This window comes from Calonectris borealis, chromosome 2, assembly GCF_964195595.1.
Source record: "Calonectris borealis chromosome 2, bCalBor7.hap1.2, whole genome shotgun sequence".
Lineage (NCBI taxonomy): Eukaryota > Metazoa > Chordata > Aves > Procellariiformes > Procellariidae > Calonectris > Calonectris borealis.
This window is the reverse complement of record NC_134313.1, coordinates 137974632-137987798: the sequence shown is the minus strand read 5'-3', so window position 1 is coordinate 137987798 and position 13167 is coordinate 137974632. Positions and strand designations below refer to the sequence as shown.

The 13167-nt window shown below is 42.8% G+C and overlaps 1 protein-coding gene across 1 annotated transcript in view; it reads left to right on the top strand.

Moving 5' to 3' along the window:
* Window positions 1-1902: 1902 nt before the first annotated feature.
* AHR (aryl hydrocarbon receptor) overlaps window positions 1903-13167 on the top strand; it is a 67718-nt gene continuing 56453 nt past the window's right edge. The window contains exons 1-2 of the mRNA XM_075143631.1: window positions 1903-2018; window positions 9767-9954. Of these exons, the coding sequence (XP_074999732.1) occupies window positions 1963-2018; window positions 9767-9954 (244 nt within the window). The 5' untranslated portion in view covers window positions 1903-1962. The remainder of the gene's footprint in view (window positions 2019-9766; window positions 9955-13167) is intronic.

Here is a 13167-nt window from a genome sequence, read left to right as displayed (position 1 = left end):
GCCCCAGCCGGGGCCGGGCTTTGCACAATCCCAGGTTTTTACCGTCCGGGAATACCTGGCCCACCGCTAATCACCTCCGCCAGCAGAGCGGAGCAGAAACGCTTGCACAACCGGGGCTTCAGCAACCAGCGAGGGAAGGTGCGAGCTCCCAGCCGCGGGTGCAATGCTCGCAGCAAGGCCAGCCCCTGCGGACGGGCGGACAGACACCAGCACCACGGACACTGCCTCAGCCTCCCGGCAGCCGGGCACGGGCGGCTGCGGCGCGTCGGAACGGCGGGGGCCAGGGCTAAGCCCGCAGCTGCGGTCGCTCTCCGGCGGCTGGGCTCGGCCGTCCCCCACAGGACTCGGGTGCCTTTGAAGGGGAGAGAGGGGAGCTCTTCCCGGCTCTCGTCTCAGCCGTGACCGCGTACAACTTGTGTTTACCCAGGGCGACTCCCAGGCTCCCAAGCTTAGCGTTGAGATAAAATTTATTGCGGTTATTCCGGGGGAAGAGCTCTGCTGCTGCTGCTGCTGCTGCGAAAGGAAAGGGGGAGAAAATGGGCGGGAGAAGCGGCGGCGGGCCAGAGAGGCACCGGGGCTCTTCTTGGATGGTTTTATTTGTCAGCAGTTTGGCAGCACCTCTTACTTTTCGCGACGCTGCTCCTTTCCTTTAAAACAAGTGTTTATCTTAAAATGTCAGTGTAATAACTCAGAGATTTATCCGCTAATGAGAGATATGAACCACGTCCTCGTCAGCAAGCCCCGTCTGTCCTCTCGGTGCTTAGCGATGGCAACCTTGTCCCCAGTGACATTCTTTCCTTCCCCAGGTGCCCTGCTGTCCTTGTCCTGGGTGGAGCCTCGTGCCTTTCCGCTTCTCCCCACGCGGGTACTCCTACCCAGGGCTCCCCCCACCCCTATTTTGGACGGTCGCGTGTTATTCCTGGTTTCTTTGCTAGGCACTTCGCGGCCGCGGCGGCTTCAGCCCGAGGGAGGCGGGAAGCAGAGGAGGCGACAGGGCTGGGTGGGGGGTGACAGGCACAGGCCTCATCTTGCCACTGAGGTAGTGTCGTTTTTCTTTCAAAACTGAACGCTGTGATTTTTTTCCCCCGGTTATTTTTTGTTATTAGGGCTACATGGGCGCTTGGAGCGGACCTTCCTTCTCACTTGCCGCGGGAGCACCCCGCGCACCTCTCCCCAGCCACCACAGCCTCGGGGGTTTTCCCTCTCTCACCCCATCCCCACCCCCGAGCCCTCCCGTCGCGGCCCCCCCGGGCGGGCGGCCCCCGCGGCGCCCCCTCCGCTTCCGCGCCGGTCCTCCCTCTCCTCGCGTGACCTTCCCAACATGGCGGCACGGCCGCCCCCCCCCGCCGCCGCGAGGGGCCTCCTCGGCGAGGGGGCGGTGGCGGCTGTCAGCCGGGCGGGGCGGGACCCGGCCGGGGGAGCGCGGCGGCGGCGGGAGGAGCGGGCGCGGGGCTGGGCCGGGCGGGGCGGGGCGGTGCGGCCCGGCCCGGCGCCGCGCACACTGACAGGCGCTCGGCCAGCAGACGGCGGCCGCTGCGGGGTGCAGAGGCCGCCGCGCACCCTCCCGCCGCCGCAGAGGGAGCCGGCCGGGAGACGGCGTCGCCTCGGCGGGGAGACGCGGGGCGAGCGGCGCTGGAAAGCCCCGGCCGCCCCCACACCTGTGCCCTCCGGGGGCGGTGAGTGGGTGTAGCCGCCGCCGATCACCTGGCATCCCCGCCCCGTAGCGCCTCCGCCTCCCGTCCTCGCCCGGCCGGGGAAGGCGCCACCGCCGCTGTGAGCGAGCGAGCGCGCTGCGGACGGCCGCGGGCAGCAGGGCCGGGGCCCGCGGGCGCAGCGAGGCGAGGCGAGGGCTGCGGCGCCGGTGGGGCTCGTCCTCTCCCGACAGCCGGGGCGAGGCGGGCAGGAGGGCGGCGGCCCCCGGGCGGCGGAGCCTGCGGCGCGGGGCGCTGGGGCCGCGGCAGGATGAACCCCAACGTCACCTACGCCAGTCGCAAACGGCGGAAACCTGTGCAGAAAATGTGAGCGGCCCCGCGGGGCGGGAGGGGAGAGGGGCAGGGAGGCAGGGACCGGCTTCCCGGCGGCTCGCCGTCCTGCCGCGCACCGCGCCGTGGAGGCCCGGCGGGGGCGGCCGGTGGCGCGGCGCGGCGCGGTGCAGGGGCGCCCGGGAGAGGTGGTGCCTAGGGGTGCCGGCAGGAGTTTTATTCTTTTTAGCTTTTTTTCTTATTTAAAAAAAAAAAAAAGAGAAGGGAGTGTCGGGGCGGGAGGGTCGAGGCGGTGGAAGGAGGGAGCGGTGCCGGCAGCGCGGCGCAGCTGACCTAGATTGGGAGGCATCTGAGGTGACGGCTCCCGAGCGCTGGCTGCGCTCACCCCACCGGTGCCGGTGCTGCGGGTGGGTGCCACGCCGTCCCGGGAGAGTCACCGCGCGATGGCTGCCGCGCTCCCGCCGGCGCGCAGGGCGCTCCCGCCGCCCCGCCCCGCGCTCCGCACCGCACCGCTCCGCACCGCTGCGCGGCTGTCGGGCGCGCAGGTGTCTCTGCGGGGAGCGCGGGGTCGGAGCCGGGAAAGGCTCGGCCGATTCCCACCGTTTAGGGCTATTTTTAGCCTATCTGGGAGGGCTGAACCAGCTTTAACCCTCCGGTATTACATTAGATGTTTTTATTTGTTCAGCTCCAAACAAACCCAAGTGCTGCAGACCGGTCGGAAGGGGGGGGGGGGGGGGAATCCTGGCCGTATGGTGACTTTTTGTTTATTAGTTATGTTTTCGGAACTCTAGGAACATCTTAGTACCTGAGTAATTTCATATTATGCACCTGCTGTAGGTTTGAGTCCTAGGCTTTGCATGCTCCGCTAAAAGACGGGTCTCATGAGAGTGATTTTTCAGGCTAGAGGAGATGCTTAACTTGCACTTTCGACTGAAAGTCAAGAATCTATAGGTCATGAAAAGTAGCAAAGCTAAACTAGTGAGTTGCAAGAAAAATAAGCTAACCGTGATGCAAAGCTCAAAAAATCCCTGTGTATTTCTGCAGGATAATTCTGCAGATGTAAAATAACTGCCAAGTATACAAAAGCATTAAAGGAGAGAATGACAAATATTTAATGAAATTCTATTGTGAATGATATGTTTTTTAGATTTACAGCAGACAACTGTCTTGGGGGCAGGGGAATTAGCTTGAGTGCTTGTTTCTTTATGGTTGGAATTGTTAGAATGAATGCATGTACATAGCTGGTTTTTCACCCTATAAATTAACACAGAAAGTCTAAAAATGCCTTTTTTTTTTTTAAAAAAAAAAAAAACCTCCCTTGCTAGAAGATGCATTCATTATGAAAATGGCAGTGTTGGCTTTTTTGACCATTCGTATCCAAACAAAAATGCAGAGGTACCAAATTAAATTCACGCTGTAGATCTGGATTTTAAGAATGAAATTAGTGGATTTTTGTGAAGAAATAAAAATGTATTGGTGGTATTTGTAGACTATTAGTTGCTAAAGGCAAATATTAAGTTCCGATTGTGAAAGGGCGAGGTGTTCTGCCTTGCTGGTAAGCTTACTTAACGTCTGGCTTACTATTAAATTCTGGTTAGTCTCGGTTAGAGGATGTGAAACTTTCTCTTATGTTACTGTAGTATCTACGTGAGTAATCCTTTTCCATTTATCTCCTTTTTATGTAAGTCATCCAAGCTTCTCTGATTAGTTGAACTTGAAGCCTTTTTTATTACTAATGGAAATAATTTATCTATTGAGGGACTTTGTCGTCTAGGACCAAAGGAGAAGTGTTTCTTTTTAAAATAAAAATACGCATATTAAAATACTTTGCTCATTCGTAAACAGAAGTGGAGGCTGATTATTAACCCACCTTGCTTGGGTTACTAGAAATTATTTTAATGCAAGATGAATTATTCTTTCATGTATTGCTTATTTGTTTCTTTTCTCCTCATAATGGCTATGCTCTTTGATTGCTTCTTTTGTTAGACCAACCTTACAGAACATGGCTAGTGGTTCAGAGGGCTCCGATTTCTGACAAAACTAATGACAGACCATACCTTTAGGCCAAAAAAAGTGAGAGAAGCAATAAGCTTTTGTAACTGATTGGGGGAGGAAGGGAACAGATTGGTTGCTGCTCGTTGATAAAGATTTTAAACTTTATGTGAACAGTTCCAGTGTTGTGTTTTCTCGTCCTATGGTTTGACACTACCGTGATTTTAATCCATTTTAAGTTGATAGTCGATATTTCCTCCCCCCAGTAGAATTCACACCTCTTCAAAATAAAGAAAGAGGGTGATACGTTGTTGGGACTAGCATCTTTTATGGAAGAGATTGTTTCTGTAGATAGTTCTTCTAATGTTTTATTTGTCATATATGGAACTTTGAATGGAGCATGATATTTGGTAACCTGTGGCAATGGGCAGCTAGTTTATAGAAATGGAAGAAACTATTCATATGATGCCATAGTTGCCACGAAAAAATGAAGTAGAAGAAATACTTCTTGGTTCAGGTGCAAATAACTCATTAAAGCCATGGTGGTAACTCAAAACCAGTTTAAGGAACTTCCCCCCCTGCAACTCCCCATTTTTATTATGTGCCATGTAAAGAACTGAACTTGAGAGGGAATCTCGGGCTATTGCCTGACAGTGCTGAGTGTTGAAATGTGCTTTTTTGATTCAGTAGGAAATTGCAGTATCACAGCTGAAAAAGAAAAGCAGTCATGGGGGAACTTAACAGGCAACTCTTCCTGCAGTTCATCTTGTTATCTTGTCTTCTGAAAAAAAAGAAAAAAAAAAAGCCTGCTAAACTATGTGCACTCTAATTGCATGGAATATGCTACAGTAATCACTTTCTCAAAACCTTGGAGCCTTTAAATTTCCTCTTCATTTAATGTTTGAACACTGCGAGTCCCCCTGGTGGCAGCACGTCTGTGGGGTGTTTCACTCCCCACTGAAACTTGGGGAGCAATGGGTGGCCCCTGCTTTTTCTTTTTCTTTTTTTAAAAGTCTTGAAGTCCTTTTCTCTAGTGATTAACTGAACTCTTGAATTAATATACTACTATCATAGCAGGAAGGATGAGATGCAAATTTTATGGAAGTGGGGTTTACTATAGATAGATTCTGACATTAGATGAAGGATATTATATAAATGTAGCGCCACCCTGTAGTTTTTATATTCTCTGCCTACTAGCTCTGATTTGCCTTGTTTTTCTTTTTTTCAGTGTTTGGATAGGAATTGTTTTGCATAACTGCATAAATGTTATAAACAAGGAACAGGGTGAGGAGGTCTAAATGTTTCATACTATGCAGGCGCAAAAAGCGTAATGGCATGTTTCTTTAGCAGACTAACTAAGAAATTATGATGCGGTCTTGTTCTGTGTTAGCTTAAATGTATTTATGATATTAAATACTCCAGAGAAAAATGTTTGACTGGTTGATCCTTAATTATGAGTAGACATAGTAATTTCAGAAAACAGTGCAGCGATATTTTAATTTAAAAAATGAAACTATTTATGTATTTTTTCAAGGCAAACAAACAAGAAGTGCCAGAACAAGCTTTCAAAATGGAAGTTCATCAGAAAAGAAAAATAATCATTAAAAGATTCCTTTGTGTAAAGCAGTATCTGCAAACAGCAGTTTGCACCTCTTATTTGAAATGGAGACAATAAAGCTGTTATCATATGTAGAATAAATTTATTATATATAAATTATAACCTTGTCAGTCTTGGGGTACCTGTATGTTACATGTAGGCTGCTACTTAGAATTCACTGGTTTTAAGGTTTGTGGGGTTTTTTTTGGTTGGCTGGTTTTTTGTCAATGCTTCTTGCAAAAGTATACTTTCTAAAAAGAGAATTTCCAGCAAATGGGGATAGACAAATGTAGATAACATGGTCAGTAGATAGCAACGTACTTTTCTTTTTTTTTTTTTCTCTTTCCAAATAGCCTTGGCTTGTCATCTTAAACAGTAATGAAGTATGTTAAAACTGAGTGTGAAACTTTCATTCTTGGTTGGTGTTCTGGCTGTATCACTCTGGTGGAGTCCTTCATACACCAAAACAACCTGAGCGAACTAAAACTCTGTTTACTACTAGAGGACAAAAAGTTGCCCAGCATCAGACTGCTGATTGAGGTTTTTTTAGTAAAAACAGCTTTATCCCTTCAGCGGCCTAAAACTTTCATGGTTTCATTGCCTGCTGAAGGAGCCACTGGAAAGGGTCTCTTGCCCCTTCAAGATAGGTTGACAACAACTTTTGATCGAAGAGGTCGATAGTCTGTGTCATATCTGTTGCTTCCAAAGGAATTGTCAGCTGAATTTTCAGTGATTGTAAATTCGGTGTGGGAAATGAGAGTAAATGATTGGAAGTATTTTTCAGTTGCTAAAGTAAATAGAAAATGTTGGAGGATGTCACCTATTGGAATACTTAGTTGTCACTGATGCATTCCATGTACCTGACCTACATTGAATTAAATAATATACATAAGAATAACATATGTTATTGCATGTACTATTAAATATGAGGTGAAAAATATACATAGCTGAAAAGATTAAATCCATTAGCTAGGTGACATGTGCGTTCTTCCTTATGTCCTTTTTTCCTAAGCAATAAAACAGTTCTGATGAACTTCTAATTAGTTTTTTTTAACAGAATTAGATTTTTAACATGTCGCTGTATCTTTAGTGCTCTTCTTGCACATTCTTTTATTTCCTGACTTCATTTCATACTTCAGTCATGTTAATAAGGTATCATGCTTTTCAGTGCTTGGTTGTTGGGTTTTTTCCTTCTTTTCAAAGTTTTTGTTGTCATATTATGAACAAAATAAATTTGTACTTTCTTTTCATTTTCTCAGAGAACTGCTTCAATTTCCCTGTAAAAAGATATAAATTAGCATGTAAATATTGAAACTTACTTTGGCCTTTTGATAATAATTAAGACTCAGGCACTTGTGCACTTTCTTTTTAATAATTTAGTGTTGTTAATGTCTGTGAAAGCGCACATGGTAAGCATGTGTAGTGAAAACTTCTGATTAAGTAGTCTGTAGCAGACCTGTGAAAATAGTAGTCAGCTAATGTTATGATGGCAAATCCTTTAGAATTGTTAAAACAAGAATTAAGAGTGCTTGCTTGTCTTGCAGCTGTTGGATGATAAGGATTGTAGCTCAGTTCGGAGGCACTGAGTGTACAGAGACCTCTGGCCTTTGATTAGGGAATTCAAATTTCCTGTGAAAGGTAAAAGATCAAGAACTGAAAGATCAGCTTAAAATCCATTCCCTCCTTTAGTCCCTTTTTTTTTCCTTTTAAATAAAACAGATGCATGGATTTAATCTTGACATAGCACGTAATTTTCCTTGAAGATAATTTTCTGCAATGCAGCTAGGGCTGTCTTTAGCATCAAGGCTTTACATAAGTGGATGGAAAATGGTTTAGCTTGCTACTTATGCCTCTGGCATTTCCGCCCTTATTCTCTTCGTCACCAAAGGATGCATTTTTATATAATGGGTTTTAGTTGAGTGACAAAAGGGAAAAATTAGGGAAAATCAGTGTTTGATTTGGAGGGAGAGAACATGGTACGATTTATGCTGCAAATACCAGTAACTTAATATTCAGAAATGTTGTATACGATACTGAGAAAATCCTTATGCTTTGAACTAGTTAGAAGTAAGAAAGAGAAATCATTAGAAAGTAAAGCAAAAACAATTAGATCTAACTAACAACTTGATGAGATAACTACACAGTTGCATATAGTTTCAACTAACTTGTCAAATTGCGTATAGAAGTTTTAAGCAAAGCAGAGGACAGTTGTAAAAGTAGAGAAGTCTGGTATTTAGAGCTGATTTATTTGGAAGAGATTGCATGTTTTGAACAGTTTCCATGGGGACCTCCATTTTTCGGAAGCAGACCTGTTTGATTTGATAGTAGTGAGCTGTTCACTGATGGCTGTACAACCGTTATCTGCTTAAAGTTTGGAATTTATTATTCTGTCTTTACACTTATGGCAGTTTAATACGTAAAAAATATTTGCGAAGTAACTTTTAATGTTATTGGTAATGTTTGGTGATTTTGAACTGTATTTTGTTAGGCTTATATTTAAATTGTGCTAATCATATGTCTTGTACAATATTTTGCTGGAATATTCAGCAGAATATTCTGCTGGAATAAGAGAATGTGAAGAAAGCTTTACTAAATTATTTTAAGTTTAAAATTCACTTGGGGATATGGTGAGCTGCAGGTCTCAAAGTCAGGGCTTGTGACCGAAGCACACATCTAACCAAATATTTAGTTTGTCATCCGTTCGAGTTGATGATGAACCTACCTTTTTTTCAAGAGAGAGAATTTCCATATTTCTTGGTTCATCTGTTTTCCCCACTTTTCCAATGTTTTTGGAATAAAGCTCTACTAGAACTGTGTCCTAGACAATCTTTATCCTGCAGCAAGCTTAACTTTATCCATCTGGGGAGTAAGTAGTTGCTGCTGATATATTATATTTCTGTGTGTTAACAACATTTTGTATTACGGCATCTTTAAGTTTCCAGGCTCCAAATAAGCAGCATGCCTCCTTTAACGTGCAGAAGGGCAGCCGAAGTGCTAGGGAACAGGCAGCCAGACTTCAGTGCAAGTTTTTGACAAGTGACACTTGAATAAACAATGCCTGTAAAAAGACGGGCTTGAATTTAAACTAGCAAGAAGTGTAATTGAAACATGAAGTAAAAACAAGCTAAAAATAAGAATGTCCACTCTATCGCTACCTATTTGACTGGAAATACAAGATGAAATTGTTTTTCAGTATGGTTTACTTTGAGCAGTGGCAAAAATAACTATTGGAGCTTTTGCAATTTCTCATTGTAAAATTGACATAAGGATGAAGCTTAGAAGCAGACTAAATGAAACACTGAAGGAATTAACTACTAAAAGTCTGTATGCTCAATATTTTCGCGGGTGATACATCTTGCAGAACCAGCATTCCTATGAGAGCAGCACAAATTGATAACTGCTGCAGCTCTCAAGTAGAACTGCAATACTGGAAAAATAAGAATGAATCACTCTTTAATTAGAAAATTGTTTAATAAATATCACAAAATCTACTATGGCTTGTGCAGGTAAATTACTTGGTTTCAGTATTGGCTTGTAATGACTAATCATAATTCAAATGAGTAGGGGGTTTAAACCTGTTCCTAGACTTCTGTGTATTATGTGGGAAGGTGTGTGTATCCAAGTATCTGGAATTGGAGCTCAGGGTGAATATGAATGGAAAATAGCAAGTTTACAAAAACTTTATTAATTCATAACAGAAAGCTTTTTAAATTGTGCTTTGTAAGGTATAAAGGCAAAACAATGTTCCAAACATTGACAAAAATTAAGGACACCTGTGAAAAATTGTAATTGAAGTGAAAAAGTGTAATGTCAAGTGCACTTGTACACAAATATTACTAAAAATTATTGAATTATTTGTAATACGAACATTTGGAAGAATTCAAGTGACATTTGAGTGAAAGTGTAGGAAGCTTTTTATAAAAAACGCTGAATCTCAAAGGTTTCAAATATTCATTACGTGTTCAAATAGCCATTGTAGCTCTAACTGCTTCATTTAACAGTGTGTGTGTTGGAGGGGGGGTTAAACCATCTTAGACGAATTATTTTTTTTCCAATGGGAAACAAAAATAACTTGGGAAAAACATTTTGCTTGTTAAAGTTTGAAAGACAATTTGTAACGTTAGGTTTGGCAAATATTTACCTTCATTTTGGGAAGGAACTTACATTTATATTGTGTTTGGTTTTTCTTCCACAGAGTAAAGCCATCCCCAGCTGAAGGAGTCAAGTCCAATCCATCCAAGAGACACAGGGACCGCTTGAATGCAGAGTTGGACCGCTTGGCTAGCCTTCTGCCTTTCCCTCAAGATGTTATCGCCAAATTGGATAAGCTGTCTGTGCTTAGGCTTAGCGTCAGTTACCTGAGAGCCAAAAGTTTTTTTGACGGTAAGGATTGGGATTTTATTTGGTTTTGGACTGCTTGTAAAATTCTGTTCATTCTGTATGTTGATTTTGGCTGTTTAAGTACTTAAAACTGCTAATTTATCTGTATTTTAATGGAACATCCAGTTATGTAGGTATATACAATGTAACTGTATAAAGTAAGCTTTCCAGTTTCTTGAAAACCAAATGTAACTACTTACATTTCATTTAAATCACCAGTCTTTCAATGCTTTGCATTTGGAAGTAATGTTGCCCTTAATGAGTCTTCCAGTCCTTTTCCTTAAACTTTCAATGATACTGAAGAGATTTCTTTTTTTCGCCTCTGCAAATCGCCTTCATAAAACCATTACTGTTCAAAACATGTCATATGAGTTCCCATCGGCTGTATGTTTTGCTTAAGGATGCATCAAAAATGACTTTGTTTTGATATAAAGTAATTGATAGTGCCCCTTCCTATAGTTTATGGCAAAGGTGACTTGTAAAAAAAAAAATAGAGGCGGTGTCTGTCTTGTGTTCAAGCCCTGATTAATGCAGGGCATGAGGCATTAAGACGACGGCTAAGGTTCTCCAGTTGCATGGGCAGGTTTTCCCTGGCCCCAGCCCTGGCAAGGGTCATACAGCAGCGCTCGGAGCAGTAATCAGGCCAGAAGCATGCGTTCTCCCACACCGTCTCAGAGCTGGCCACGGGGTCCTGCCCCTCTCCTCCACTACCCGAGCTGCTCTGTAGGCTGAGATGCGATGCCTGGCTTCATGCCAGTTTCTTCAAAGGCAGAAACAGTCTGGTCCTTTTCCAGTGCTGGAATAAAGCAGGGAGCTTGCATTTAAATAATTGCCCTTTTTTTATCAGTCAGTGAAGTTTTACAATATTATACTGAAGATGGAATTGTATTGATCAGCTGTAGCTAAGGAATCTCACTTGCAATGGAGTTGATATTAAATTGAAAGTGGGTTGCAGTTTTTTTTTTAACTAAGTTTTCTGGACGTTAAAATAACCTCTGTCCTCATCAGTTTAAGGTGTAGTTTTTCAGCCTCTTGATAGTGACTCCATACCATGGATGAAAGGACTGAAGGAACCTAACTGCCTAAGATAGTTCCACTTTTTCCTGCGGGAATACAGAACTTTTTTTTTTTTGTTGTTGTGTCTAGTGGCTTCGTTTACTGATGCTTGTAAACTTATATCCCGTGTTTTATTGCTTGAAGAATATATGCAAGTGTTTTGATTTCTGTGCTTGTTCAGGACAACTCTTAGTATGGAACCTACTGAAGGCTAGAGTTGGTCAAATATTTCTAGCAGTGTTTTTTCAAATGAAAATATTTGCTCTCATGAAATGAAAGAGTTCTCTTGGCACATCAGTTTCATCAAAGTCTTTGTGAGACATTATCTCAGGTTGACTGCCATAAAAAATGATTTGGCTTGTTTGTGCTCTCTTGTTGAGTTGAAGAGGAAGTTCTAGTCTCAATGAATTTTTTTTTTATTTTTAATTATGTATTCTGAAACAAATACAAGATTGCAAGTTTTTTGCCTTACTTGGGATGGAGTGATAATAGCAAATCTCAATTTTTCATGCGATGGAAGTGCTTGATTTCTATTTCCCTGCCCTGACAATTTGCACTTGAAGGTCCTGGAATAAAGGGATTTAAGGCTATGATTTCTGTGTAGGAAAAAAATTCATGGCTTTAGCCCTAAAGAGACAGCCAGAATCACTTCACACCAAAATTTACATCAGTTGCTTGTGTCTAATTTGAACACGAACGTAGCTTTCAGCTGTTTAGAGTGGCGATGAATTAAGTGTGGCAGGGAAGTTACATTTGCATTTCAGGTTGCAATTTAACTACTGTGGATCCAGAATTGAAGCAAACTTAACCTGTGTTTTCAACTCAGTAGCATACTATTGGGATGATATCCACATCAGACGAACATATGCAGCTAATGCTACCATACTGGACCACAGCTGTAGAATATAGGGTATTTAGTTGTGTTATAATGAATTAAGTAGCAGAATTTTGACTTGCCTCATAGGAAGGGGCTCTTCAAGCAACAAGTAAGTGCGTATACTAGGTGCATTACAGCAGAATGTTTTTTCCGACAATCTCCATAAAATAAAAAAGCCTGGGAAATGTGAAAAGATAAATAATTTGATGTTGCTTATCTTGTGCAAGATATTTTGAACAGTGTAAAATGAAGCAAGTTTAATTTATACCTTCAGATAGAATAGCTTCAGTAGAAGCTGTCTTAACCTTTTTTAGCAGAAAAAGGCTTTTTGCTACTTCTTTTCCTTTGAACTGTAGGACTACAAATCAGGTTAGTAATCAGTATCTCTCTGAAGGTGTTTAAAGGCTAACATCAATGACTGAAGTGAAGATAAACAAGAGTAACCAATCTATGACTATGACAGATCCAGTATTGGAAATAGATCTTTTATACTATTTTAATGTACTTAAATAACATGGAATCTATTTCAGTTGAAACTTACCCTCCAAAAGAGAAATCAGTGCTTTGAAGTACAGAATTAACAAAAATACCCTGAAACCCCTATTTTAGAGTTTCACGATCTGTCTATGCAGTGCTTCTCACAGAACTGCTTTTCCGAAGGAATGTTTTGTGTAGTTAAATATATGAGGAAAGCCCTATAGAATAAATCTGACAAATGCAAGAGCGTGCACTGATTGTCACCTTGAGTGCCTAGGCTGAGCCAACAGGTCCACTTTATTAACGCAGCATGCTGAAGTAAAGGGAAACGCTAAATGAATAACAGGATGCAAATGGGGGGGTGTGTAAATTCCTGCGGAAAGTAAAATATAAACGCGTAATCATATGATCTTGCTTGAAAGGAAACCCAAGTTTTTGCTGTAACAATAGATATTTTTTCAAAGAAAACACTTGCATTTTTCCAAGTTTAAATAATCCAGAGTGAATGTCTGTTTTCTGAAGGCGGAAGTCTGGGGGCGAGGGGAAGAACTGTTTTGTGAAAGACATCTCAAGAAGTTACATCAATTTGAATAAATGTACCTCACTTAGACGTCTACAAGGTTTTTTTTGTTACTTTAAAAGCTAAGTGTATATATATTAAAAAAACCCAAAACAAAACAAACAAACAAAAAACAATCAAAAAAAACCCCCAAAACCCAAACCCAAACAAAAAAGCATCTTCCCCTGCCCCCGGTCATTGGAATGGTACAGAATCATTTCCAGAGCTAAAGACAGTTTTTCCATAG